The sequence below is a fragment of the Pelodiscus sinensis genome, chromosome 2 (genome assembly GCF_049634645.1).
Source record: "Pelodiscus sinensis isolate JC-2024 chromosome 2, ASM4963464v1, whole genome shotgun sequence".
Classification (NCBI taxonomy): domain Eukaryota; kingdom Metazoa; phylum Chordata; order Testudines; family Trionychidae; genus Pelodiscus; species Pelodiscus sinensis.
In genome coordinates, this window is record NC_134712.1 from 254,906,927 (window position 1) to 254,932,306 (window position 25,380).

The following is a 25,380-nucleotide window of genomic DNA, read 5'->3' on the forward strand; positions in this document are numbered from 1 at the left end:
ATCGTGACTCATGCAAATGAGTCCCTCGTATGTATATTTTTTGCCGTGAAAATTCGTAGGCTGCGTCTAGACTGGCATGTGCCAGTTTTTCCGTTAAAAGTATTTGCGCAAGAGAGCATCTATACTGGCATGTGCCTTTGCGCAAGAGATGTGCTTTTACGCAAAAGCATCTGTGCCCAGTGTAGATGCTCTCATGCGCCAGAAAGCTCCGATGGCCATTTTAGCCATCGGACTTTCTTGCGCAAGAAATTAACTTGTCTGTCTACACTGGCCCTCTTGCGCAAGAATACTTGCGCAAGAGGGCTTATCCCTGAGCGGGAGCGTTGGAGTATTTGCGCAAGAACCACTGATTTTGTACAGTACAAAGTCAGTGTTCTTGTGCAAATACTCACGGCCAGTCTAGACAGGCGACAAGATTTTGCGCAGTATAGACGCAGCCGTAGTGTAGAACTAGCTCTAATGTGTGGGTTACAGAAACATGCTGGGAATCATATAGAATCATAGAATCATAGAATAATAGGACTGGAAGGGACCTCGAGAGGTCATCGAGTCCAGCCCCCCGCCCTCAAGGCAATAACAAGCTCCGTCTACACCATCCCTGACAGATGTCTATCTAACCCGTTCTTAAATATCTCCAGAGAGGGAGATTCCACCACCTCCCTTGGCAATTTATTCCAGTATTTGACCACCCTGACAGTTAGGAATTTTTTCCTAATGTCCAATCTAAACCTCCCTTGCTGCACTTTAAGCCCATTACTCCTTGTCCTGTCCTCAGAAACCAAGAGGAACAAATTTTCTCCTTCCTCCTTGTGACACCCTTTTAGATATTTGAAAACCGCTATCATGTCCCCCCTTAATCTTCTTTTTTCCAAACTAAACAAGCCCAGTTCATGAAGCCTGGCTTCATAGGTCATGTTCTCTAGACCTTTAATCATTCTTGTCGCTCTTCTCTGTACCCTTTCCAATTTCTCCACATCTTTCTTGAAATGTGGTGCCCAGAACTGGACACAGTACTCCAGCTGAGGCCTAACTAGTGCAGAGTAGAGCGGCAGAATGACTTCACGAGTTTTGCTTACAACACACCTGTTGATACAACCTAGAAACATATTTGCTTTTTTTGCAACAGCATCACACTGTTGACTCATATTCAACTTGTGGTCCACTATGACCCCTAGATCCCTTTCCGCCATGCTCCTTCCTATGCCACCCCTCTGCTTAGACCCTGTCCATATTCCGCATCACCCCAATTCTACTGGAGACTGGCTTATAAACCCATGCAGCACAAGCAGCAGGTAAGACCATAGAGCGCTGTAGAGGTGCTTACTCTAAGCTCTAGAGGGCTCAGGTTCAAATCCCCTGGGGGTGTTTACATTTCTACATGCTGTGTCTCTGCATGCATGTTCCTTAGGTGCTGCTCTTGCATCGAGGAAGGAAAACCCACCAAACCAAGGGGGACAGTTGCCGCAGGGCCTAGAGATACTGCTCCAGGCCCTGCCCTTGCCATGGAGCTATGTCTCTGGCCCCGAGCCTACAATGACTGTTGTCCCTGCTGCAACAAACAGAAAAAAAAATAACCCCCAGGAAGCCCTTCTATGTGTGCACGACTATGATATTTCTGCAGGGGTGGCCGAGCTGATACCATCCCAAACCTGGAAGGGGATGAAGCGAAATCCCCAGCGATGAGCATCCAGCCCCCCATGAATTAAAAGCCTGTCTTACCCGGCGCTGGAAAACCAGAAGGGACGTTTTGCGGAGGGAGGGAGGGAGACTTTTATACCAGCCTGTCATTAGGCGAGGCCAGTGGTGAGCCCAGCCTTCTAGGTGTTGCAGTTTGCCTTGCCGAGGTTTGTTTTTTTAATAACCCGCTTATTTGCCAGGGAGATGGGGTTATTTTTAGGCAAGAAACCATGCCTGTGTCTCCAGAGTGTGGGAGCTGCCTGCCTCACCCCCTCCCCACTGGCCCAGGCTGTCTTAGCAATGAAACAGCACAGACTTGTGCAGGAGAACCGACAGAATGGCCAGACCCTTCTGCACGCGGGGGCGGTTCTACCTTCCCAGAAGGGGCGGAGCCTCAGGCAGAAGAGGCGGGGCTACCGGGACTGAGATGTGCAGAGGGAGGGAGGGCGACTTTTATACCAGCCTGTCATTAGGCGAGGCCAGTGGTGAGCCTAGCCTTCTAGGTGTTGCAGTTTGCCTTGCCGAGGTAAAACCCTGCCAGTCCTTAGCGCTGTCTGGAGCGTGGCGTGCAGGGCTCTGGTGGCACTTTAAAAGACCAGCTGCAGTAGCTGCCAGAAACCCTGGCCCTTTGGATTCACCAGGGCAACGCTCCCTTTGCCCCTCCCGTCAGCAGGCCTGTGGCTGTGGCTTTTCTACCAAGGGTGCCCAAGCATGCCAGGCACAGGAGATGCTGAAGTCAGCGAGAGACAGCCCCGAGAACCACTGATTTCAAAGTCCCGCCAACTCCGATGCATCCCTCGTCTCTGCTGAGTTTCTCCCCACCAGCCGTTGCTGCCGGGAGGGGGGGGGGGGTTGCTAAAGATCTGTATGACACATCCCCCAGGACGGCTCATCTTATATGCAGCTCACCAGCTCCTTGGGGCTGGGGTCATCTCTTTGCTCTGTGTTTGGACAGTGCCTAATGGGGAGCATTAGGAGGAGCGTTGCCAGCAGATCTAGGGAACTGATTATTCCCCTTTGTTCGGTGCTGGGGAGGCCACGTCTGGAGTACTGTGTCCAGTTCTGGGCCCCCCATTACAGAAGGGATGTGGACACATTGGAGAGAGTCCAGCAGAGGGCGACCAAAATGATGAGGGGGCTGGAGCACATGATCTACAAGGAGAGGCTGAGGGATTTGGGCTTGTTTAGTCTGCAGAAGAGAAGAGTGAAGGGGGATTTGAGAGCAGCCTTCAGCTCCCTGAAGGGGGGTACCAAAGAGGCTGGAGAGAGGCTGTTCTCAGTGGGCAGAACGAGGAGCAATGGCCCAGAGGCGTAGCGAGGGTGTTATGCACTGGGCGGCAAAGGCCAAATTTGTGCTCCCTCCGCTGCTGCCACACAGCAAACCTGCCGCACGGCTGAGCCCGACCCTGGGAGAAGGGGGGGAGCTTGTACTGCGTCTTCCCCGCCCCCTCCAGTTTGGGGCTGGGCCCCTGCACGCACTAACCTGCTGGCGGAGATGGAGGAGGGTCGGGCTGGGGGTGGAGAGGTGGGGAGGAGGCTCTAGCCGGTGCCGGCGGGCGGAGGAGGAGCAGGTGAGCTGAGAGATGACAGGGGGAGCAGAGGGGGACTAAATTGGCGCCCCCCCAGCGTGGCACCTGGGGGAAATTGCCCCCCCCCGCCCTCCCTCGCTACGCCCCTGCAATGGTCTCAAGTTGCAATGGGGGAGGTCCAGGTTGGATGTTAGGCACCGCGGTAGCACAGGACCAGCAGGGGGCTCAAGCAGTTCTCCGCTGGCCCCGTGCTCCCCGCAGCGTTTCAAAGTGGCAGCGCCGCATGGAGCCCTGGGTCAACAGGGAAGCCCCCGGCTCCCCGCAGCGCTGCTGCTTTGAAATGCCATATGCAACGTGGGGCCAGCTGGCTGCATGTGATGTTTCAAAGCAGCAGCACTGCCTGGAGCCCGGTATCTGGGCTCCACGGGGTGCTGTTGCTTTGAAGCACCCTCTCTTCCCCCCCCCCCCCCCCGCTTGCTGCCTCTTTCTGAGGGAGGGGGAAGGAAGCAACTGGCCGATCCATATGTCGACTATTCAATAAGTATTTGCTTATCAGATCGTTGTCTAGTTGTTCACAGACACCCTTGCTCCCTCTGTGACTCAGTTTCCCTTTCCCTCAATGGGGCTCCTATCCCGGCCCGAGGATGCTGTGAAAACGAAAGCTCTGAAGAGTGCGAGGTGGCCAGGGGGCGGGCCCCGATGAATGAGCAGTGACGTTTAGAGACACATTACGCACTTATGCATTGGCTGCCCAGTGGCGTCCCTGTGCAGGGCGGTGTGACGAACACGGCAACGCAAGGCCCTCCTCGAAAGCATTTACCGCCGGAGGCCCAATGAGGCAGGATCGGGGCCTTGCTCTTGGCCACTAAAGTAGCAAGAGTGTCTGTCACCCACATGCCTACAGGGTGGGGCGCACTGTCCCACGGAGCGGCACGGAGACCCCTCACAGAGAACGGGCGAGCTTGCGCTGCAGTCTCAGCTGAACGCCAGCTGGCTTTTCACTCCAGCTGGAGAGGCTCCTGCACGAAGGTCCCAGGTTCGGTTCCACCCTTCGGCATTACAGATGTTCCCGCATGGGCGCTGAGACACCCCCCCCTCTCGCGGGGTCTCCAAGCCTGTGCAAGAAGGTCTTTGCAGCTCTTCTCAGTCCCATCCTCCTCCTGTTCTCTTGCCTGCTGATTGGCACAATGCGGGCCAGCTGCTCTGCTGTGGCGTGCACTTTCGCTTGGAACATGCCGGGCCTTTTGGTGTGGAGCCCAATTCACCGCCTGCCTGGCGCTGCCCACGCCAGTGATGAAGGCAGCCAGCCAAGATGCACGCGTGCAAAAGCGGACACAATCGCACCAGCCTGAGGGAAACACACACAGCGATGCACCCTGCCCCCCCCACACACTGTTACGCACAGGCACCGGCGCACACCGCCTCCAGGCCCACGCACGGCTGTGCTGACAGCTGCCCTCTTGCCAACACGCCATCACAACCCCGCTGGGATGAATTGGGGATCGGGTCTGGCCCACTAAGGAACCGGGGGCTGATTATACGAAATTGTCCCGTGAAATTACTGTGTCACGGAAGCCTACATGGGTGTGCGAATGGAACGTTACCAGGAGAAGCCCAGAAGCAGGGGACCCCAGCAGGAATCTAGAAAGGGGCTCCCATGGGGGGAGACGGGGACTGAGCAAAGTAACCCTAGAAAGCATAAAGCTGCCAGGCGGAACAGGACCAGGGAGACTTTTTAAAACGCGGGCCCGGCTCCGCAGCCTGCAGGCAGCCCCAGATGCAGGCATAGGCTGGCGCCCATCCAAGGACACAGGTGTGAGCGCGCCTGCTTGCACGCACGCTCCCCCAGAGATCCGGCTGCACCGGGACACTCGCTCACCACGCCGGGCGATGCCTCCTGCCAGCGCCCGGTGCAAACACAGAGCCCAGCCACGTCCCCACGGACACTCCTCCGCGCGGTTCCCCCCCCAAACCGACACCTATTCCCAGACACACACAGCTGGCTGTGCAGCTGCCGGCCCAGACAAACACCCCCGTGCAGAGACACGTCCCACCCGAACCCCCTCCCTGAAGGCCTGGGTCATTTTTTTGGTTGCTCCTCCCTGCCTGGTTCCAATCCGCTGAATGTCCTTCCCGTAATAGAGTGACCACAATTGGAGGCCGTATTCCAGATGCGGTCTCCCTTGGTGCCTCGCACGGTGCCAAAATAACTCGGGCTGATTTATATTCCATACCCCTAGATAAACACCTCCAGCCCTTGTTTGCATTTTCTCTGCTGCCAAGCAGCCGCACAGATGGTTTTAATGTGCTCGCCACATGTATGCAAGGCTTGCACAAAGAGCGGGCGGGGAGAGGGGGAGAGAGGGAAGGCGTAGGAGATCTAGCAGGCGAGTGTGCCTGTCCCTGATTGGAGGCCCCCCTTGTTAAGTGGGCTGAGCGGCGCAAACGTGAAGGCTTCGGTGTGTAATTGTCGCTCCACCAGCAGCTTCCCACGGGCTTCCCCCCGCAAAGGCCTCCTCTTTCCCCCACTGTTTTGACTTCCGCGGGGCCCCCGGCGGGAGCAATGCGGAGCCCTCGGCAAGGCCCCTCCACAAGGGGGCGCTCAACATTCCTGGGGCATGTGGGGCTCTGAAATGCTTTGCCACCACCCGCTGTGATGGCGTGCGCTGTCGTCGTCGCTGGAGATTAATGAGAGGAAGCGAAGGTCGTAATAGCTTTGCCTGGACCAGCTCCTCGTGGAGAGACAGAGGGAGAGGGACCGGCTTCTGTGCTACTTCAGAGCTGGGGAAGGTCCTCCCAGGGTACGTCTAGACTACGGGGTTTTTCCCGAAAGGAGATATGCCAATTCGACGCTAATTTGCATATCTTCTTCGATGGCTTTTTCGAAAGCGGGTTTTTCGAAAGTGAGAGTAGTCTGCACACTTTTTTTCAAGAAAAAAAACCTTTTTTGAAAAAACCACGTAACCCTCTTTTTTTTAGGAAGAGCGGGGGGGGGGGTTCTGAAAAACGGTGTCCTTTTGCTTTCGAAAAACCCGCTTTCGAAAAGAAATCGAAGATGAGATGCAAATTAGCGCCGAATTGGCATATCTCCTTTCGAAAAAGACCCATAGTCTAAACGTACCCCCAGTGTCACAGCAAAATGCAGAAGTTCAGTCACCGCACAACAGGGTAAGGAGCAGGGGCATTAAATTGAGAGGGGACATGAGAGCGAGTTTCCAGTATCTAAAAGGGTGTCACAAGGAGGAGGGAGAAAAATTGTTCTCCTTGGCCTCTGAGCATAGGACAAGAAGCAATTGGCTTAAACTGCAACAAGGGAGGTTTAGGTTGGACATTAGGAAAAACTTCCTACCTGTCAGGGTGGTGAAACACTGGAATAAATTGCCCAGGGAGGTTGTAGAATCTCCATCTCTGGAGATATTTAAGAGCAGGTTGGACAGACACCTGTCAGGGATGGTCTGACTCTCGATCAGGACTACTGAACATGCGTCCCAAGGCCCGTTTCTTTGCAACCCATGGTGCGGTTTGGGTTTATGTGGAGCTCAACAAGCGGCCCGTGGGAGCCAAAACAAAATAGCAGTCACTATAATGAACTGTCATTGTTCATTAAAAGTGCTGTCATATGGGTGGATATAAGGTGACTATTGCATTTGATCAATATCAGCAGAATTGACTTAAATGGGGCCTGTGTGTTGTGTAGTCTTGCCTTAATCTTTGTATCCATGCCGTCAGTGTGAAAGGAGCTATTTGCATATATTTGCATATATATTTGCATGTCTATGCAACCACACTTAAGTTGCGGCCCTCGGCATGTGCTGGGAGTATCATTGTGGCCCCCGGGGCTTCCAAAGTTGAGGAGCCCTGATCTAGACGGTGCTTGGTCCTGCCGTGAGGGCAAGGGACTGGACTCGATGACCTCTTGAGGTAGTTTCCAGTTCTAGGATTCTGTGATTAACCTCCGCTCGATGGGGGCCGCCTCCTGCCTGCAAGATTTTATGCCCCCATCCTGGAGCAGGGTGGGAATCTGGACTCTTAGAAGCCACCAAATACATTGTGCAGAAGCTCTCAAATGGGCAGGTAGCAGTCAATATGGGCAACATGTGACCTGGGCAAGATGGGAACCAGCAACCAATTGGCGAAAGGCTCCACCACCCCTGCCCAAGTCTGGTATTTTTCCTGGACGGAAGGCTGGCAGGGACATTTTTCCCCTACTGTGTTTGGTGGGGGTGGGAAGAGCGGGGGAATTTAAAGGCGCGGTGACTTTTTTTTTTTTGCTCAACTCATTTTTTCTCTGCCGTGTTCGCGATTTTTTGTGAACGTATCTGGAAACCCTAATGGAGCGTAGTGCATGCATTAGAGGCTGAGGCCCCTTTCACCTCTGCATCACGTCCCATCACACATCGAGGCGTGGCGGCATTAGCGTCACGACGGCACTTCCTCATGCCGCCACAGAACAAGGTGATTTCCCAGCCACACGGTACATGGGACGCTTGAGTTGTCCTGCAAGGAGAATGGACCGAACCGTCAGTAGGCCTGGAGCAGAGCCAAATGCTGTGAGTGCAATCTCATGTAAGATTGTCAGTGCGTTTGCGGAAATACCATGCTGCTCCCATTCGGGCAAAAGTCTTTTTCTGAAAAACTTTTGCACAAAAGGGCCAGTGTAGACAGCAGAGATTTGTTTTCCGCAAAAAAGCCCTGATTGCGAAAATGGCGATCGGGGCTTTTTTGCGGAAAAGCGCGTCTAGATTGGCCACAGACGCTTTTCTGCAAAAAGTGCTTTTCCGGAAAAGCGTCCTGCCAAGCTAGACGCGCTTTTCCGAAAATGCGTTTAACGGAAAACTTTTCAGTTAAAAGCATTTCTGGAAAATCATGCCAGTGTAGACGTAGCCAGAGATATTATCTCAGGAAAGTGCTGAGGCCAATTCTGAGGCAAAGGACACCAGATTCAGTGGGAAAAGGTGGCTCCTTGCAGTTGATGGAGCCAGGCCGAGTGCAAGCGAGTGCTGTCCTGGCCTTCCTCATGGACAGCAGCCAGAGTGATTTAGAGGGGTAAGGACCAGAGCAGGACAAGACAGACCTAGGCAGAGGCAACTTGCTACGAGGAGCCCTGGCAGCGGAGGAGAAAGGCGGGTAGCTGGGCAGGGCTGAGGGACGTTCGTGGGCAGAGCCACCTCAGAGCCCAGGAAGGGCCATGCAGACAGCCAGGAACCATGTGCTTTGGGCCTTTCTCCTTGTTCTGCTCCGCTGCCTTGCTGGCCCCGCCGGCCGGCTCCTCTCTGAGCCACCAGCAACCTCTGCTGCTGGGCGTCTTTAGCCCCCAACCTCTGTGGACCTGCCGATATATTCCCAGACCAGAGGGTCCCAGACCACAGAGACTCAACGGGAGCCTGCTCCCCTGAGGGGAAGAGACAACACTAGGGAAGGGGACGAGAAGAAACGCGCCCAAAGATAGCGGGCTAGCCTCCAGCATGGGAAGCGTCTGTCAAGATGTCAGAACCCACACCCTGTGGAAAGCAGGCGTTGGGGCTTAGTGTTTACCGAGGCTGTTTGCTCATCAGTTTTATAGTGTGTGTGTAAAACACCAGCCCCACAGTTTCTGCACGTCCCCTGGCGTTGTCGTCCGGCCTGCCATCCAGGTGGCTGGGGGAAACACTTCAACAAAGACGTTTTTTCAGCAGAGAAATGTCCTGTGACCCCATATTGCCACATGAATCTTTTCACCAAATTCTTCCTTTCGTCCCTCATTAAAACAAACCACAGGTGGTGCAAATTGGCATAAATGTGTTGGACTCAGTAGGCCTGCACTGATTTTCTTTGCCTGTATTTAGTACTTTACAGTGGTTCCGAAAAAAATAGGATGTCTTAGGAGAAACTAGCAATTATTTTTTGCAATGCTCCAAAGCAGGTGGTTGAAACTTTTGCATGAAAAATTCTCCAAGGGTACGTCTAGACTACAGGGTTTTGTTGACAAAACTTCTGTTGACAGATAGGGTATGTCTAGACTACATCCAGTTCTGTCGACAAAGCAAGCCGCTTTGTCGACATAACAGTGTGGACGCAAAGGACAGTGTAGATGCAATAATGCCTTCTATCGACAGAACTCTGTCAACAAAAGGCGTTATTCCTCGTAGAATGAGGTTTACATACGTCGACAAAACTGCTGAGTTTTGTCGATGTTATGTCGACATAACTCAAAGGCAGTATGGACGCAGGTTTAGTTTTGTCAACAAAAGTCCACTTTTTTCGACAAAACCCTGTAGTCTAGATACACCCCAACTGAGCAATGGTCTTTTAAAACACTTGCCATGACAACCTATCGACTGATGATTTTTTTTCATGTTTTTGCAATGTTCATTATTTTATTTTATTTTTGTTTATTCCCTCTCTTCTTTTCAGTCTTTTTTGAAAATCATTTTAAATGATGGCAAAAAGAGGAAGGAAGGAGTGGGAGAGAAAACAAAACAAAAATTACATCGATAAGACTAAAACGTGTTTGGAGGGAGAGGGAAAGTGGTAGAAAAAAATCCAAAACCAAACAAAGAAGTGGTCCCTTTTGAACTCTGCAACAGGAAAAGAACTTTTGGAAAAAAATATGATTTTTTTTCATCCTTTTTCTAACCAGCTTGCATATTTGTTGCTTTACAAAACAACAACAATAAATACCTAGCTGTGATAGATCATGTTTCATCTGAACAATAAAGCCACAATAAAACAAAACTTTTAGTGAGGGTTAGAAACTGGTCCTAAATGTCACCTGAAACAGAATCGGGTAAAAAAACCATTAAAAGGTCAATGGTGACAGGTCAGACAAAAGCTCCAATAACAGCCTTTCATGTAGTTACTCAGGTCAGGCATGATTGATGATTATGTTTTAAAAAATATTTTCTGAGCATATTCAGGCTCTTTCTGTTGTCAGCACAAGCAGAAGGATCACTGAATTCAACTTTTAATTAATGTTGACAGATGATTTTAAAGACGATGAAAATACGTTGCACTTAGTACTGTTCATGCGAAAGTCTCAAACCTCTTCATACACGCTACTTCCTAAGCTCTAAATCAATGTTGCTTAAACTTTTTAAGGCTGAGGAACACCAAATACATTTTTTTTATGAGGAACACCAAGGATTTTTTGTTGAGAAAAAAAAATGTTGGGGGGTGAGGGAGTCCCAGCTTGACAAAGCCCTGGCTGGGTTGATTGAGTTGGGGTTGGTCCTGTTTTGGGCAGGAGGTTGAACTCGACGACTCCTGAGATCTCTGCCAGCCCTATGAGTCTATGCTTCTAGGAAGCACCAGTATTCCTTACCTGCAGAAAGTGAGGGGTTCCCAGGGAAGAAACACCTTACAAGAGAAGCTGCTATACAACTAGGCTTGGTGGAATTTGATTTTTATTTTTTAAAATAATTTCAGTTACTAAATCTCTTTTTTTGAAAACATTTTCATGTTCGTTTTCACAGTGGCATCAAGTGATGGCTTTTCCGCAGTGTATGCCTCTTTTTATCAGTTTAAGATGTCTCCATTATGGGACATTAAATGGGGACAGGCAATCATTGTGTCAATTTCAGTAGACACTGAGGGTGTGTCTAAACTACATGGCTCCATCGATGGAGCCATGTAGATTAGGCTGATCGGTAAAGGGAAATGAAGCCGCGATTTAAATAATCGCGGCTTCATTTAAATGTAAATGGCTGCTGCGCTGAGCCGACAAACAGCTGATCAGCTGTTTGTCGACTCAGCGCGCTAGTCTGAACGCTCCCGTGCCAACCTGAAAGTCCTTTACCGACCTCCCCATTATGCCTCGTAGGATGAGGTTTACCGGGGAGGTCGATAAAGGGCTTTCATGTCGGCAGGGGAGCGTCCAGACTGCCCCGATCTGCCGATAAACAGCTGATCAGCAGAGCGGGGCAGCCATTTAAATTTAAATGAAGCCGCGATTATTTAAATCGCAGCTTCATTTCCCTTTGCCGAACAAACAAATCTACATGGCTCCGTCGACGGAGCCATGTAGTCTAGACGTACCCTGAGATTCCAAAAGTGAAATCTTTATAACTGTGAAAACACAAAGGCTACGTCTAGACTGGCCCCTTCTCCGGAATAGTCATGCAAAGCAGGTAAGTCAAAGTAGGAATAAGAGATCCTCCGGAAAAGGGCTTTATTCCGGAGGATCGCGCCAGTCTAGATGCTTTTTTCCGGCTTTTCCCCAAGCCGGAAAAAAAGCAGCGGACATGTTTATTTAAATCCCGTGGGGGATATTTAAATCCCCCGCGGATTTCCCTATTCTGACGTACCTGTTTTGCATGACTATTCCAGAGAAGGGGCCAGTCTAGACGTAGCCAAAATGTCAATATCCCCTGTCAACATATGCAAAGGAAATAGCCTTAATGCAAACTTCCTTGCGTTCTCAAGCAGCAGGGTTTTTGTTTTTGTTTTAAACTTGGGTTATCTGTAAATTTTGATTATTTGTTGGTGAACATTTTTTATGTCCGGTGAAATCAACATTGAGCCCTGGTCTACACGAGAGCTTTATTTCAAAATAACCCCCCTTCAGTCAAATTAATAAGCGGCGCATGCCCACGATCAAGCCCGTTATTTCAAAATAACAGTCTGCTTATTTTGAAATCTGTACTCCTGCTTTCCTTGGGAAATAATGCTCATTTCAAAATAGTCAATAGCTATACAGTTCTGTCGTATTGTTGTTATTGTTGTTCTCGGAGTAATCTCAAGGCTTCCCTATGGTAAGGACACACTGTTTTGATTTTGTGATTTCGGGAGTTATTAAATCGATGTTAGTTATTTTGAAATAGTTTCCTAGTGTAGACATGCTCTTATTGATAAAAAGTTCATTGTTCCAGCCTAGATACTGCTAATGGAAATTGGGTACGTGTACCCATTCTCTCTTTAAGGCTATGTCTTCACTACAGAGTTTTTTCGGAAAAACAGCCATTTTTCAAAAAAACCTTCACTTATATCCACACTAGAATCACGTTCTTTCAAAAGAACAGAGGGTTTTTTCTGACACTGGTAAACCTCTTTCTATGAGGAAGAAGCCTTTTTATGAAAGAGCTCTTTCGGAAAAAGGCGTGTGTGGACGGGGAAGAGGGAGTTCTTTCGCAAGAAGAGGAAAGAGGAAAAAGCACAGATGCCCTGGTGGCCGTAGTAATCACAGCTGAAATGCAAGAGAGCATCCATTCAGTGCCGATCGCTTTGACAGTGTGAACGCGCTCTTTCGGAAGAAGTTTTTTCAGAAGATCTCTCCTGGAAAAGTTTCTTCCGAAAGAAGCCAGCAGTCTAGATGTAGCCTAACTTGGACCAATGAGATATAGCTCTCTGTTTTCTGCATGTCATGCCAGAGCGGGAAACATCTGTTCACTCTATCCGGGGGTTTCTCTTTCCTATCACTGCCAATCTACTCTCTTTCATCAGCACTAAATCAAAAACAAGAAATCAAGTTAAACTGTGTGTCATTGTAGGCCATAAATTACCAGCATATTGAGGCTATGTCTAGACTGCAGGCTTCTTTCGGAAGACGCTTTTCCGGAAGAGATCTTCTGAAAAAACTTCTTCCGAAAGAGAGCATCCACACTGCCAAAGCGCATTGAAAAAGTGATCTGCTTTTTCAAAAGAGAGCGTCCACACTGAATGGACGCTATCTCGCATTTCAGCTGTGATTACTACGGACAGAGTGGCCACCAAGGCACCTGTGCTTTTTCCTCTTTCCTCTTCTTCCGAAAGAACTCCCTCTTCCCCGTCCACACACGCCTTCTTGCGAAAGAGCTCTTGCAGAAAAAGGTTTCTTCCTCGTAGAAAGAGGTTTACCAATGTCGAAAAACCCTTCTGTCCTTTCGATTTTCTTTCAAAAGAATGTGATTGCAGTGTGGACGTAAGTGACGTTTTTCCAGAAAAACGGCTGTTTTTCCAAAAAAACCTCTGTAGCGTAGACATACCCTGAATCAGACTCTGACACCCCTAAACTCAACGGAGAGAAAATTAGCCACTTTTTTTTAAAGGAACCCTGAGTTGTACCTTAATCAGACGAAAGCATGTGCATTAAAAAAGAATAAACAGCACTCCTTAAATGACTGAGAGATGGTTGATGGCCTGGCTTTGATTTTAATGGAAGAACATCAACTCTGTGATCTTGGAACATGTTGTTGTGTCTTTAATAATGGAACACAGAAGAGACGAGCGAGCAGGCTGTCTTCCATTCTGTTTTTGACTCCCGTAGAGTGCTGTTAGACCAAACACTATACACAGAGCTGAGAATGCACTTCTGCTGGGCCTGTCAGTCTGCAGCAGGGCAGTTGCTGAAGAAGGGAAAGCTGCCTCCTGCAGCTCTGAAATTAAATCCGATTGGGGTCCGTCTGTCTGTCTGCGCTTGTTTCCTTACAGAGGGACTCTTGGGGCATGATCCTGAAAGGCCCAGCTGCTCCAGCCCAGCATAATACTTAAGCAAGTGTTTAATTATAAGCATGATGAACATAATCCCGCTGATTATGGGATTACTCCGGGAGTTAAAATTAAGCATGTGTTTTAGCACTTTGTTGGACTGGAGCTCAGGACTTTGCAGGATTGGGTCTTTATAGGACATATCTAGCTGCAAGCCAGTTTTGGATAGGCAGGAAGAATCCCAAGGGTTTCCTTCCCTACTTTTAAGAGAATGCCGAAAACTAGGGCTGTGTACATGGAACCCACACACCTAGGCTGTGTCTACACTCGTGGCTTCTTGCGCAAGTACGGCCATTCTTGCGCAAGAATCCGCAGAGCGTCCATACTGCCCGCCTGCTCTTGCGCAAGGAAATTTACAGTGCCCATGCTACGCTCTTTTTTAACAGGTGTCAGCCCTCTTGTGCAGGAGCTCTTGCGCAAGAGGGCAGTGTGGACGCTCGGCAGGGATTTCTTGCGCAAGAAAGCCCTATGGCTAAAATGGCCATCACAGCGTTCTTGAGCAAGAGAGCGTCCCCACGGCCATGGATGCTCTTGCACAAAAGCACAATGCGCACATGGCAGTGTGGACGTTTTCTTGCACAAGAACCCTTGTGCAATATTTTCTTGCGCAAGAAGCCACCATTGTAGACATAGCCCTAGTGTGGTTCACTGTCCCATGCAGTGGCACCTAGACCACAGCAATACATAAGAACAAGAGACCTCTACAGCATGGTTTGAAAGCCAGCTGGCTTTTAGCTCAAAGGGTAGAGGCACCTATACTAAGTTCCAGAGGTCCCAGGTTCAAATCTGCCTGGTTGTGGTTACATCTCCCAGGTTACATCTCTACTTACATGAAGGCCAATGCTCTGGCAATCAATTCTCTGGGATTTGATTTAGTGGGTCTAGTATAGGCCTGCTAAATCTATCACCACGGGTGCCTCCATCAGCTCCAGTGGTACTCCTGGATGTCGGGAGAAGTAAGGAAAGTCAACAGGAGCATTTCTCCTGGCAGCCTCCCACGGTAGAGATGGTGCCAAGCTCAGCCTAAGGTGTGTCAGCTTCAGCCTTGTTATTTACATAAGGCTATGCTTGCAGTGAATGTCTACACTAGCAGTGGCACAGCTGCACCTATGCAAGCTCTGGAGTATGGCCCATAGCCTGGGTCGATTACCACGGGCAGTCAGTGTCAAACAGCAGAAGATAGGATCTGCAGTTCTAAGCATGGGTAGGAGTTTGCTTCCTTGGGTGTTGCTTGTACCAACAGGTGATTAGCAAAAAAAAACATAGAAAGTGCTATACCAGACCACTTCCCCATAGTCATATGTCCTTCCCCTGGATGTGGTCATTGGCAGCTGCCTTGGAGGAAAGTGTAAGAACCCAGCCATTATGTGATAATCTATCTCTCCAAGCAAAGTTTCTTCCTGACCCCCCCCCATTAGTCTATGCCCTGAAACATGAGGATTAGTGGTCCAGATCCTCAAAGCTACTCAAAGCTACTGGGGTCCATAGCCTTTCCAGAACCATGGAGAGAGTTGTATTGTTTTCTCCCTTCCTAACTCATGCTACTGTCAGTGTGAATATTGGAGCCTATCAGATTGTTTCAAGTCTCGATACATTTCAAAGTAAAAAAAATAGGACGGAGATTGAAATTAATGTTCAGAACTGAGTTTTCAAAACAAATTCCAAAAGGGGGGAAGAAGAAATTTCTTGGTGTGTTTTCTCCCTCCCACTTTTTTTTAACTACCCCATCTCCAGCCATAACGATGACGTCTCCACCCTTTACGATGGCTGCAGGATAATAGACTTTACCTGGAGAGTGAGATATATAAAGTTTCATTTCTTCCGAAAAATGGACCCCATCGGTCCTCATTGGAATCAAAGACTAAACTCCAGCTTATATAAATACGGCTGCTCTGGATTGATATGAACGCTACAAGGCACCTGCCCATATGATCTCGGTGCTTGGTCGTGCCGTGAGGGCAGGAGGCTGGACTCGATGTCTCTCGAGGTCCCTTCCCGTTCTAGTGTGCTAGGATTCTATGATTCTATCTCATCCTCCAAGTTACAACCAAATTCATGACGACACGTACCTATAGGGCAGCGGTATAACTCAAGACAACTGCATCTGACAAAGTGGTGTTTGCCCATGCCCAAATAAATCTGTTAGTTTTTTAAGGTGCTGCAGGGGGGACATGATTGCTCTCTTTAAATATATTAGAGGGATAAATACCAGGGAGGAGGAGGAATTATTGAAGCTTAATACCAATGTGGACACAAGAACAAATGGATATAAGCTGGCTAGTAGGAAGTTTAGACTTGAGATTAGATGAAGGTTTCTAACCACTAGAGGAGTGAAGTTCTGGAACGGCCTTCCAAGGAAAGTAGTGGGGGCAAAAGATCTATCTGGTTTTAAGATTAAACTAGATGGGTTTATGAAGGGGATGGTTTGATGAGATAACATGATCTTGGTAACTAATTGACCATCCATTATCAGTGGGAAATAGGTCAATGGAGGGATGATAGGAGTTACTATAGAGAACTTTCTGGGTGTCTAGCAGATGAGTCTTGCCCACATGCTCAGGGTTTAGCTGATCGCCATATTTGGGGTCGGGAAGGAATTTTCCTCCTGGGTAGATTGGCAGAGGCCCTGGAGGTTTTTCGCCTTCCTCTGTAGCATGGGGCACAGATCACAGCTGGAGGATTCTCTGCATCTTGGGGTCTTCAAACTATTTGAAGGTTTCAATATCTGAGATATAGGTGAGAGGATTATTCTAAGAGGGGTGGGTGAGATTCTGTGGCCTGCACTGTGCAGAGGGTCAAACTAGATGATCATAATGGTCCCTTCTGACCTTAAAATCTATGAATCTATGAATCTATGACTCCCCATTGTTTTTGTGCAGCAGACTAACACAGCCACCCCTCTAAGACTTGTCAGTAGAATTTGCCATGAGTCATTGGTGTATTTGAGCTGTCTATTGGGAGCTACTGGGCTTAACCTCAGCTCCTAAGCAATTCTCACTGCTCAGTTCCCCAGCCTTCGTAATCTCTCCCCCTGGCCCCGTTTGCAAGTGTGTGGGTAACAACGTGAGCTGTCCTCCGGGTCCTCATAGACGATGTCGAACCAACGGAGGAAGTGGCTTTCAGAGGAATTCCCACAGAGCATACCCGGCCTGCAGCCCTTTTATCTGGACTCTGTCCCTTTGGGTACGTCTAAACTACATCCTTCTTTTGAAAAAAGGGATGCAAATTAGACATATCGAAATTGCAAATGAAGCTGGGACTGGAATTCCCCACGCTTCATTTGCATAACTGCGTCACGTCATTCTTTCAAAAAATGTATTTCGAAAGTGAAACCGCAGTCTAGACGTAGTTCTTTCGAAAAGAAAAGCCTTTTTTGAAAGATTGAGGCATACAGGATCTTTCGAAAAAGGCATTTCTTTTCGAAAAAACCCTGTCTGGACCACAGTTTCACTTTCGAAATAGCGTTTTTCGAAAGAATGCCGTGCCATGGTTATGCAAATGAAGTGCAGGAAATTCAAATCCTGGCTTCATTTGCAGTTTCAGTATGTCTAGTTTACATCCCTCTTTCAAAAGAGGGATGCAGGGTAGACGTACCCTTTGGCTACGTCTAGACTACATCCCTTTTTCGTAAAAGGGATGTAAATTAGACGTATCGCAATTGCTAATGAAGTGGGGATTTAAATCTCCCCCGCTTCATTAGCATAAAAATGGCTGCCGCTTTTTTTCCGCACGGAGCTTTGTCGGAAAAAAGCGCCAGTCTAGACGCTGATCTTGCGGAAAATAAAGCCTTTTCCGAAAGATCCCTTATCCCTCTATGAAATAAGGTAGACGTACCCTTTGAGAAACAAAAAACAGGACTGTGTAGCACTTTAAAGACTAACATGGTTTAATAGGTGATGAGCTTTCGTGGGCCAGACCCACTTCCTCAGATCAAATAGTGAAAGAAAATTGTCACAACTATATATACCAAAGGATACAATTTAAAAAAATGAACACATATGAAAAGGACAAATCAAATTTCAGAACAGAAGGGGGATGGAGGGAGGGAAAGGGGAGGAGGTAGATGTCTGTGAGCTAATGATATTAGAGGTGATAATTGGGGAAGCTATCTTTGTAATGGGTAAGATAATTAGCATCTTTATTCAAATTTGCATGTAAAGTGTCGAATTTGATGAGTTGTATCTCTTCCACCACTGCTGGCAGATGTGAGGAGCTGTGTGCCAGTAGCCACCATAGCTTTATTGAACCTACCAGCATCTTGACCATGTGGCTTTTTCTCATCCGCCAGTAGATGGCGCTCTCTCTATTAACGACTTGCACCCATAATGCCAGGTAGGATGGAAAAGCATTTATTTGTGCCCTGAAGCTCTCTATCCGGAGAAAGCCCTTTCTATGCGCGGCCATGAGGTAGTTGGCACTGCAGTTCTGAGGGGGCGAATTTGGGGGGCGTGCCGCTAAATGCAGCAGGCTCGGTGACCTTCCTTGTTTCCGTTTTTATCCCACAGATGGCTTCTGTCTGTCCGAGTGGGACGGCATTGTCTGCTGGCCCGAAGGCGTGCCGGGCAAAGTGGTGGCCATGCCCTGTCCCGACTATATCTATGACTTCAATCACAAAGGTAATAAAGCTTCTTTCCAAATACTAGAGGAACCCTTTCCTGAGAAGCAGGGAGCTGAGGACCCAAAAGCCAAGCATTGGCCTTTTCCATCTTGAATGGTGTTCCGGGTTTACAACTCAGCCCTTAAGCGGTATCCTGGAAGTCCCCCAGTTCCGAGGAGTCTTATTTTTGCCACAAAGATAGGCCAGAGGGCTTCAATATCTAGACTGGGCTTAGGGGGTCCATCCAGCAATCCCACAGCATCCACTCTGAGCAACAAGTCTGATGGTGGGAGACACCCGGTCAGGGGCGTTTGACCCTTTTCAAACATCAATGCACATCAACCTCGCTCCATCTTTGCAGGTGTCCACAGCCCCCTGATATCCGGTATCCATTGGCTTTTGAAATCCATTTTTCTGTCTTATTCAAGATCCCATATTTTAAGTTACACCCTTCGATGGGTGCCTCCGTTAGGTTTGAGAGTTGCTGTGTAGAACAATCCAAAGTTCGGTTGCTACGGGAGGTCCTCTGGGACAGGGGCTGGATCTGGCCCATCAAGGCACCGGATCCGGCCCACGGACACCTTGCTGGAACCCTGAGGCAGAGAACAGCTCACACTTTAAAAAGCCAGCTGTTCTCTGTTCTGGATAGCCGGGAGGGAGACTTCTCATGCTGTTCCCACCCCCCAGCAAAATCTCTTAGCTCCCATTGGCCAATCTCTCAGTTTCTAGCCAATAGGAGCTGAGAATTTTTGCTGGGAGCAGGGTCAGTGTAGGAAGCCTTTTTCCTTCCTCTTCCACCCCGTCTTCCTCCCACTCCCTCTCATGGCCGGAGTGAAGCCATGTGCAGCTGCGAGCAGCCTGCAGCAGACAGTCTGCCTCAGGTTTCTGCTGGTAAGCGCCTCCCAGTCAGAGCCTGCCTCTGGTCCCCCAGCCCCTCCCTTCCCCAGTCCTCTGCCCCCCACACATACCCAAACCCTCTGGCCCCTCCTGTACCTATACTCCCCCCCAGATCTGGCACCCCAACCTCCTGCCCCAGATCACAATCCCTTCCAAGAATCCTAGAATCCCAGGGTGGGCAGAGACCTCAGGAGTCATCGAGTCCAACCCCCTGCCCAAAGTAGGACCAACCCCAACTCAGTCATCCCAGACAGGGCGTTGTCAAGCCGAGACTTCAAAACCTCTAGGGATGGAGATTCCACCCCCTCCCTAGGGAACCCATTCCAGCGCTTCCCCACCCGCCTAGGGAAATAGTTTGTCCTAATATCCAACCCAGACCTCCCCCTCTATCCTATCCTAGGTTAAATCCCAAAATCCTACATACCAGTCCCCTGCCTTATGTCACAACTGCCTCTTTCACCCAAACAGACCCCACACTCCCTCCTGCACCCAAGTACCTTCCCCCAACCTCCCTTCCGTACCCAACCTCCATCCCAGACCCCGTACCTCCTCCATTAATATCATAGAAGATAAAATCTTGGAGTGCCCCCTCCATCAGAAATTATTGCCCACCCCTGCTCCGGGATCACCTAATCTGAAACAAACACCGCCCCTGCGCGGCTCCTTGGGAAACAGCAGAGACAGCCGATAAGGGCAGGCGGATGATGGGTGGCTAAGCTCTACGGATGGGTGGTTGACCCATCATGAAAGGGGCTTCTCTTCCGCCAGGCCTGCGAGCTGCTAAGCGCCACGTTGTCTGCTTTCTCGTCCCTTTCGCCAGGCCACGCCTACCGGCGGTGTGACATGAACGGGAGCTGGGAGCTGGCGCCAGGCAACAACCGCACCTGGGCCAATTACAGCGAGTGTGCCAAGTTCCTGACCAATGAAACCAGGGAGCGGGTAGGCAATGCGGGGATCCCGGGAATGGGGGGATCCGGGCCGACCTCGCCCGAAGAGCTTCTGTTCTTAGACAGGCAGGGCCCTCTGGAACAGTTCTCAGGGTTTGTATTGCAGGTCACAATCAAACCTTCCCTGGGATTTTTTTCCCCAGTGGGAAATTACTTCACCTGCAGAGGACAGGGGTTTGTAGAAGCAGTCACATGTTTATCATGTGATCCCCAAAGTGGCCTGATCCATTTTTACAGGGATGGGGGAGTTGTGCGGGGGAGGAGAGAAGAGAACTATATGTCTCAGGTTATGGAGGGAAGAGCAGGCTTATACAATTTGCAGATGACGTAACCCACACACCTAAGCTATGTCTACACTGCAGGCTTCTTGCACAAGAACTTTTTGCCGAAGAGATCTTCTGCAAAAAGTTCTTGCACCAGAGTGCATCCACACCGCCCTGTGCTTTTGCGCAAGTGTGCATCCACACGGCCATCGATGCTCTTGTGCAAGAAAGCTCTGACGGCCATTCACACAGTGGCCATCAGAGCACCTGTGATTTTTCCCATAGTGGTTTCTTGCACAAGAAACCCCTGGTGTCCGTCCACACGCGCCTTTTTGCGCAAGAGCTTTTGCACAAAAAGGCTTAGTCCTCATAGAAAGAGGAATAACTCTTGCGCAAAAAGCCCTGTCTTCTGACAATCTACTGTACTTTTGCTTGCGCAAAAACACACTTGTAGTGCGGACGCTCCCCAAGCTTTTGCACAAAAACGGCTGTTTTTGCACAAAAATTCTGCAGTGTAGATGTAACCCCAGCGTGGTTCACTGTCCCATGTAGTGGCACTTAGACCACAGCAACGGAGAAGATCAAGAGACCTCTACAACCTAGGTTGAGCGCCAGCTGGCTTTATAGCTCAAGCTGTAGAGGATCCTATACTAAGCTCCTAAGTTCAAATCTGTCCTGTGGTGTTTGCAATGACCCCAGGCTGGGAGGGGATGCAAGCAATTTGGGGGACATGATTAGAATTCAATGTGACCTCGACAGATGAAATTCAGTAAAGATGCGGGCAAAGTCAAACGGGCGGCCCAGCAGGGGGAGGGACTGGCTTGATGGTGCGCCAAAGAATCTTGGGTTTATGGTGACTTACAAGGGGAGGAGGCTCCCATGCTGTGAGGGTACGTCTACACTAGCCCCCTAGATCGATCTAGGGAGGCTAACGAGGGCAACCAGAATTGCAAGTCAAGCCCGGGATTTAAATATCCCACACTTGATTTGCATGTTCCCGGCCGGTCGCCATTTTAGAAATTGACTAGCCTGAAGTGCCCGTGTCTTCACGCGGCAGTGAAACAGGATTCTGATTTAAAGCCCCTAATTCGAATTAACTGGTAAACCTCATTGCAGAAGGAATACCAGCTAATTTGAATTAGGGCTTTAAATCGGAATCCCGTTTCCCGTGTAGACGCGGGCAATTACTTTGGGCTAGTCAATTTCTAAAATGGCGACCGGCCTGGAACATGCAAATCAAGTGTGGGATATTTAAATCCCCGGCTTGATTTGCAATTCCGGATGCCCTCATTAGCATCCCTACATTGATCTAGGGGGCTAGTGTAGACGTACCCTGAGGCAGTTGTGAAAAAAAGGCTACCCCCATGGTAGGGCGCATCAGCAGGCGTGCCGTAGGAAAGACACAAAATGTCACTGGGGAGGTCTTGGCTGGAGGACTGTGTCCGATTCCGGGTCCCACGCTGTAGGAAAGACATGAACAAACAGGATAAGAGTCCAGAGAAGCGCAACAAAAAATGATCCACGGGTTAGAAAACCTGGCCCGCGAGGAAAGGTTGAAAAACGTGAGTCTTGCACACCGAAGAGGGGCCCGATGACAGATTTAAGCACTGGCAAGGGGTTTCCTAATGAGCCAGGCGATCCGTTCTTTTCGGCAGGTGCTGAAGGTAGAACAAGAAGCAACGGGCTGAATCCGCAGCGAGGGAGATTTCGGGGAGATATAAGGAAAAGCTTCCTAACTCCAATTCTAGTTAAGCTCTGGCACAGGCGTCTGAGGGAGGCTGCCGAATCCCCATCACTACAGGTTTTTAAGAAAAGGCTGGACAAACTTTGATCAGGGAGAAACTAGTTGTACATGGTGCAACCCGAGCACAGGGGACTGGACTAGATGACGTCTCAAGATCCTTCCCTCCTCTACATGCCTGTCATTTTATAGAATCATAGAATCATAGGACTGGAAGGGACCTCGAGAGGTCATCGAGTCCAGCCCCCCGCCCTCAAGGCAGGACCAAGCTCTGTCTACACCATCCCTGACAGATGTCTATCTAACCTGTTCTTAAATATCTCCAGAGAAGGAGATTCCACCACCTCCCTTGGCAATTTATTCCAATATTTGACCACCCTGACAGTTAGGAATTTTTTCCTAATGTCCAATCTAAACCTCCCCTGCTGCACTTTAAGCCCATTACTCCTTGTCCTGTCCTCAGAAACCAAGAGGAACAAATTTTCTCCTTCCTCCTTGTGACACCCTTTTAGATATTTGAAAACCGCTATCATGTCCCCCCTTAATCTTCTTTTTTCCAAACTAAACAAGCCCAGTTCATGAAGCCTGGCTTCATAGGTCATGTTCTCTAGACCTTTAATCATTCTTGTCGCTCTTCTCTGTACCCTTTCCAATTTCTCCACATCTTTCTTGAAATGTGGCGCCCAGAACTGAACATAGTACTCCAGCTGAGGCCTAACTAGTGCAGAGTAGAGCGGCAGAATGGCTTCACGAGTTTTGCTTACAACACACCTGTTGATACAACCTAGAACCATATTTGCTTTTTATTCAACTTGTGCTCCACTATGACCCCTAGATCCCTTTCCGCCATGCTCCTTCCTAGACAATCGCTTCCCATCTTGTATGTATGGAACTGATTGTTCCTTCCTAAGTGGAGCACTTTGCATTTCTCTTTATTAAACCTCATCCTGTTTACCTCTGACCATTTCTCTAACTTGCTAAGGTCATTTTGAATTATGTCCCTATCCTCCAAAGAAGTTGCAACCCCACCCAGTTTGGTATCATCTGCAAACTTAATAAGCGTACTCTCTATCCCAATATGTACATCATCGATGAAGATATTGAACAGTACGGGTCCCAAAACAGACCATTGCGGAACTCCACTTGTTATCCCTTTCCAACAGGATTTAGCACCGTTAACAACAACTCTCTGACTATGGTTATCAAGCCAATTATGCACCCACCTTATCGTGGCCCTATCTAAGTTATATTTGCCTAGTTTATCAATAAGAATATCATGCGAGACCGTATCAAATGCCTTACTAAAGTCTAGGTGTATGACACGCACCGCTTCTCCCTTATCCACAAGGCTCGTTATCCTATCAAAGAAAGCTATCAGATTAGTTTGGTATGACTTGTTCTTCACAAACCCATGCTGGCTATTCCCTATCACTTTATTACCTTCCAAGTGTTTGCATATGATTTCCTTAATTACCTGCTCTATTATCTTCCCTGGGACAGACGTTAAACTGACCGGTCTGTAGTTTCCTGGGTTGTTCTTATTCCCCTTTTTATAGATGGGCACAATATTTGCCCTTTTCCAGTCTTCTGGTATCTCCCCTGTCTTCCATGATTTTTCAAAGATCATAGCTAAAGGCTCAGATACCTCCTCTATCAGCTCCTTGAGTATCCTGGGATGCATTTCATCAGGACCTGGTGACTTGCTGACATCTAACTTTCCTAAGTGATTTTTAACTTGTTCTTTGTGTATCCTATCTTCTAAACTTACCCTCTCTCTGCTTGTATTCACTACGTTAGGCACACCTCCAGACTTCTTGGTGAAGACCGAAACAAAGAAGTCATTGAGCATCTCCGCCATTTCCAAGTTTCCTGTTACTGCTTCTCCCTCCTCACTGAGCAGTGGGCCTACTCTGTCCTTGGTCTTCCTCTTGCTTCTAATGTATTTATAAAAGGTTTTCTTGTTTCCCTTTATGCCTGTAGCTAGTTTGATCTCATTTTGTGCCTTTGCCTTTCTAATCTTGCCCCTGCATTCCCGTGTTGCTTGCCTATATTCATCCTTTGTTATTTGTCCTAGTTTCCATTTGTTATAGGACTCCTTTTTTATTTTGAGATCATGCAAGATCTCCTTGTTAAGCCAAGCTGGTCTTTTGCCATATTTTCTATCTTTCCTACACAGCGGAATTGTTTGCTTTTGGGCCCTTAACAACGTCCCTTTGAAATACTTCCAACTCTCCTCAGTTGTTTTTCCCTTCAGTCTTGCTTCCCATGGGACCTTACCTACAAGTTCTCTGAGCTTATCAAAATCTGCCTTCCTGAAATCCATTACCTCAATTGTGCTGGTCTCCCTTCTACCTTTCCTTAAGATCATGAACTCTATTATTTCATGATCACTGTCCCCTATACTGTCTTCCACTTTCAAGTTCTCAACTAGTTCCTCCCTATTTGTTAAAATCAAATCCAGAACAGCTTCTCCTCTGGTAGCTTTTTCAACCTTCTGAAACAGAAAGTTGTCTCCAATGCAGTCCAGAAACTTATTGGATTGCCTGTGCCTCGCTGTGTTAGTTTCCCAACATATGTCTGGATAGTTGAAGTCCCCCATCATCACCAAATCTTGGGCTTTGGATAGTTTTGTTAATTGTTTAAAAAAGGCCTCATCCACCTCTTTCACCTGGCTAGGTGGCCTGTAGTAGACTCCTAGCATGACATCACCCTCATTTTTTACCACTTTTAACTTAATCCAGAGACTGTCTACACAGCTATCTCCTACGTTCATCTCCACTTCAGTCCAAGTGTGTACATTTTTAATATACAAGGCAACCCCTCCTCCCTTTTTTCCCTGTCTGTCCTTCCTGAGCAAGCCGTACCCTTCCATACCAACATTCCAATCGTGCGTCCCATCCCACCAGGTTTCTGTAATACCAGTGATATCCCTGTTTATGATCCCCTGTTTAGAGAGAGGCATCCACATTGTGCTCTGACTTCAAAATAAGCGACGCCATTCACGCCGCGCAATCTCTTTCGCAATCACGGGCGCGCTCAAAAGTTGCGGAATAGCTATCTCGGGATAGTCCCGGTGTAGACGTGGCCTTCTGAGGGAGGGGCTACATTCCAGGCCAGACCAGGCTCAAGAGGCCTGGAGACAGGCCGTTGACACGCTCCAGAGTAGGAAGCAGAGTAGGGATGCAAAGAGAGGGCCAGCATGGTCAAAGCGACGGGCTAAGGGAATAATTTCTGCTGCAGCTGTAACTGCCACCAAACGGATTTGAACTTGGGATCTCTGGAGCTGAGT

General features: G+C 48.8%; 1 protein-coding gene across 3 annotated transcripts in view; it reads left to right on the forward strand.

Annotated features, from left to right (window-relative positions):
* Positions 1-25,380, forward strand: part of PTH1R (parathyroid hormone 1 receptor) — a 192,785-nt gene that overhangs the window by 109,001 nt on the left and 58,404 nt on the right. For all 3 annotated transcript variants that reach the window (XM_014576872.2, XM_075922977.1, XM_075922976.1), the window contains 2 exons: positions 18,152-18,262; positions 19,961-20,079. In XM_014576872.2, the coding sequence (XP_014432358.1) occupies positions 18,152-18,262; positions 19,961-20,079 (230 nt within the window). The remainder of the gene's footprint in view (positions 1-18,151; positions 18,263-19,960; positions 20,080-25,380) is intronic.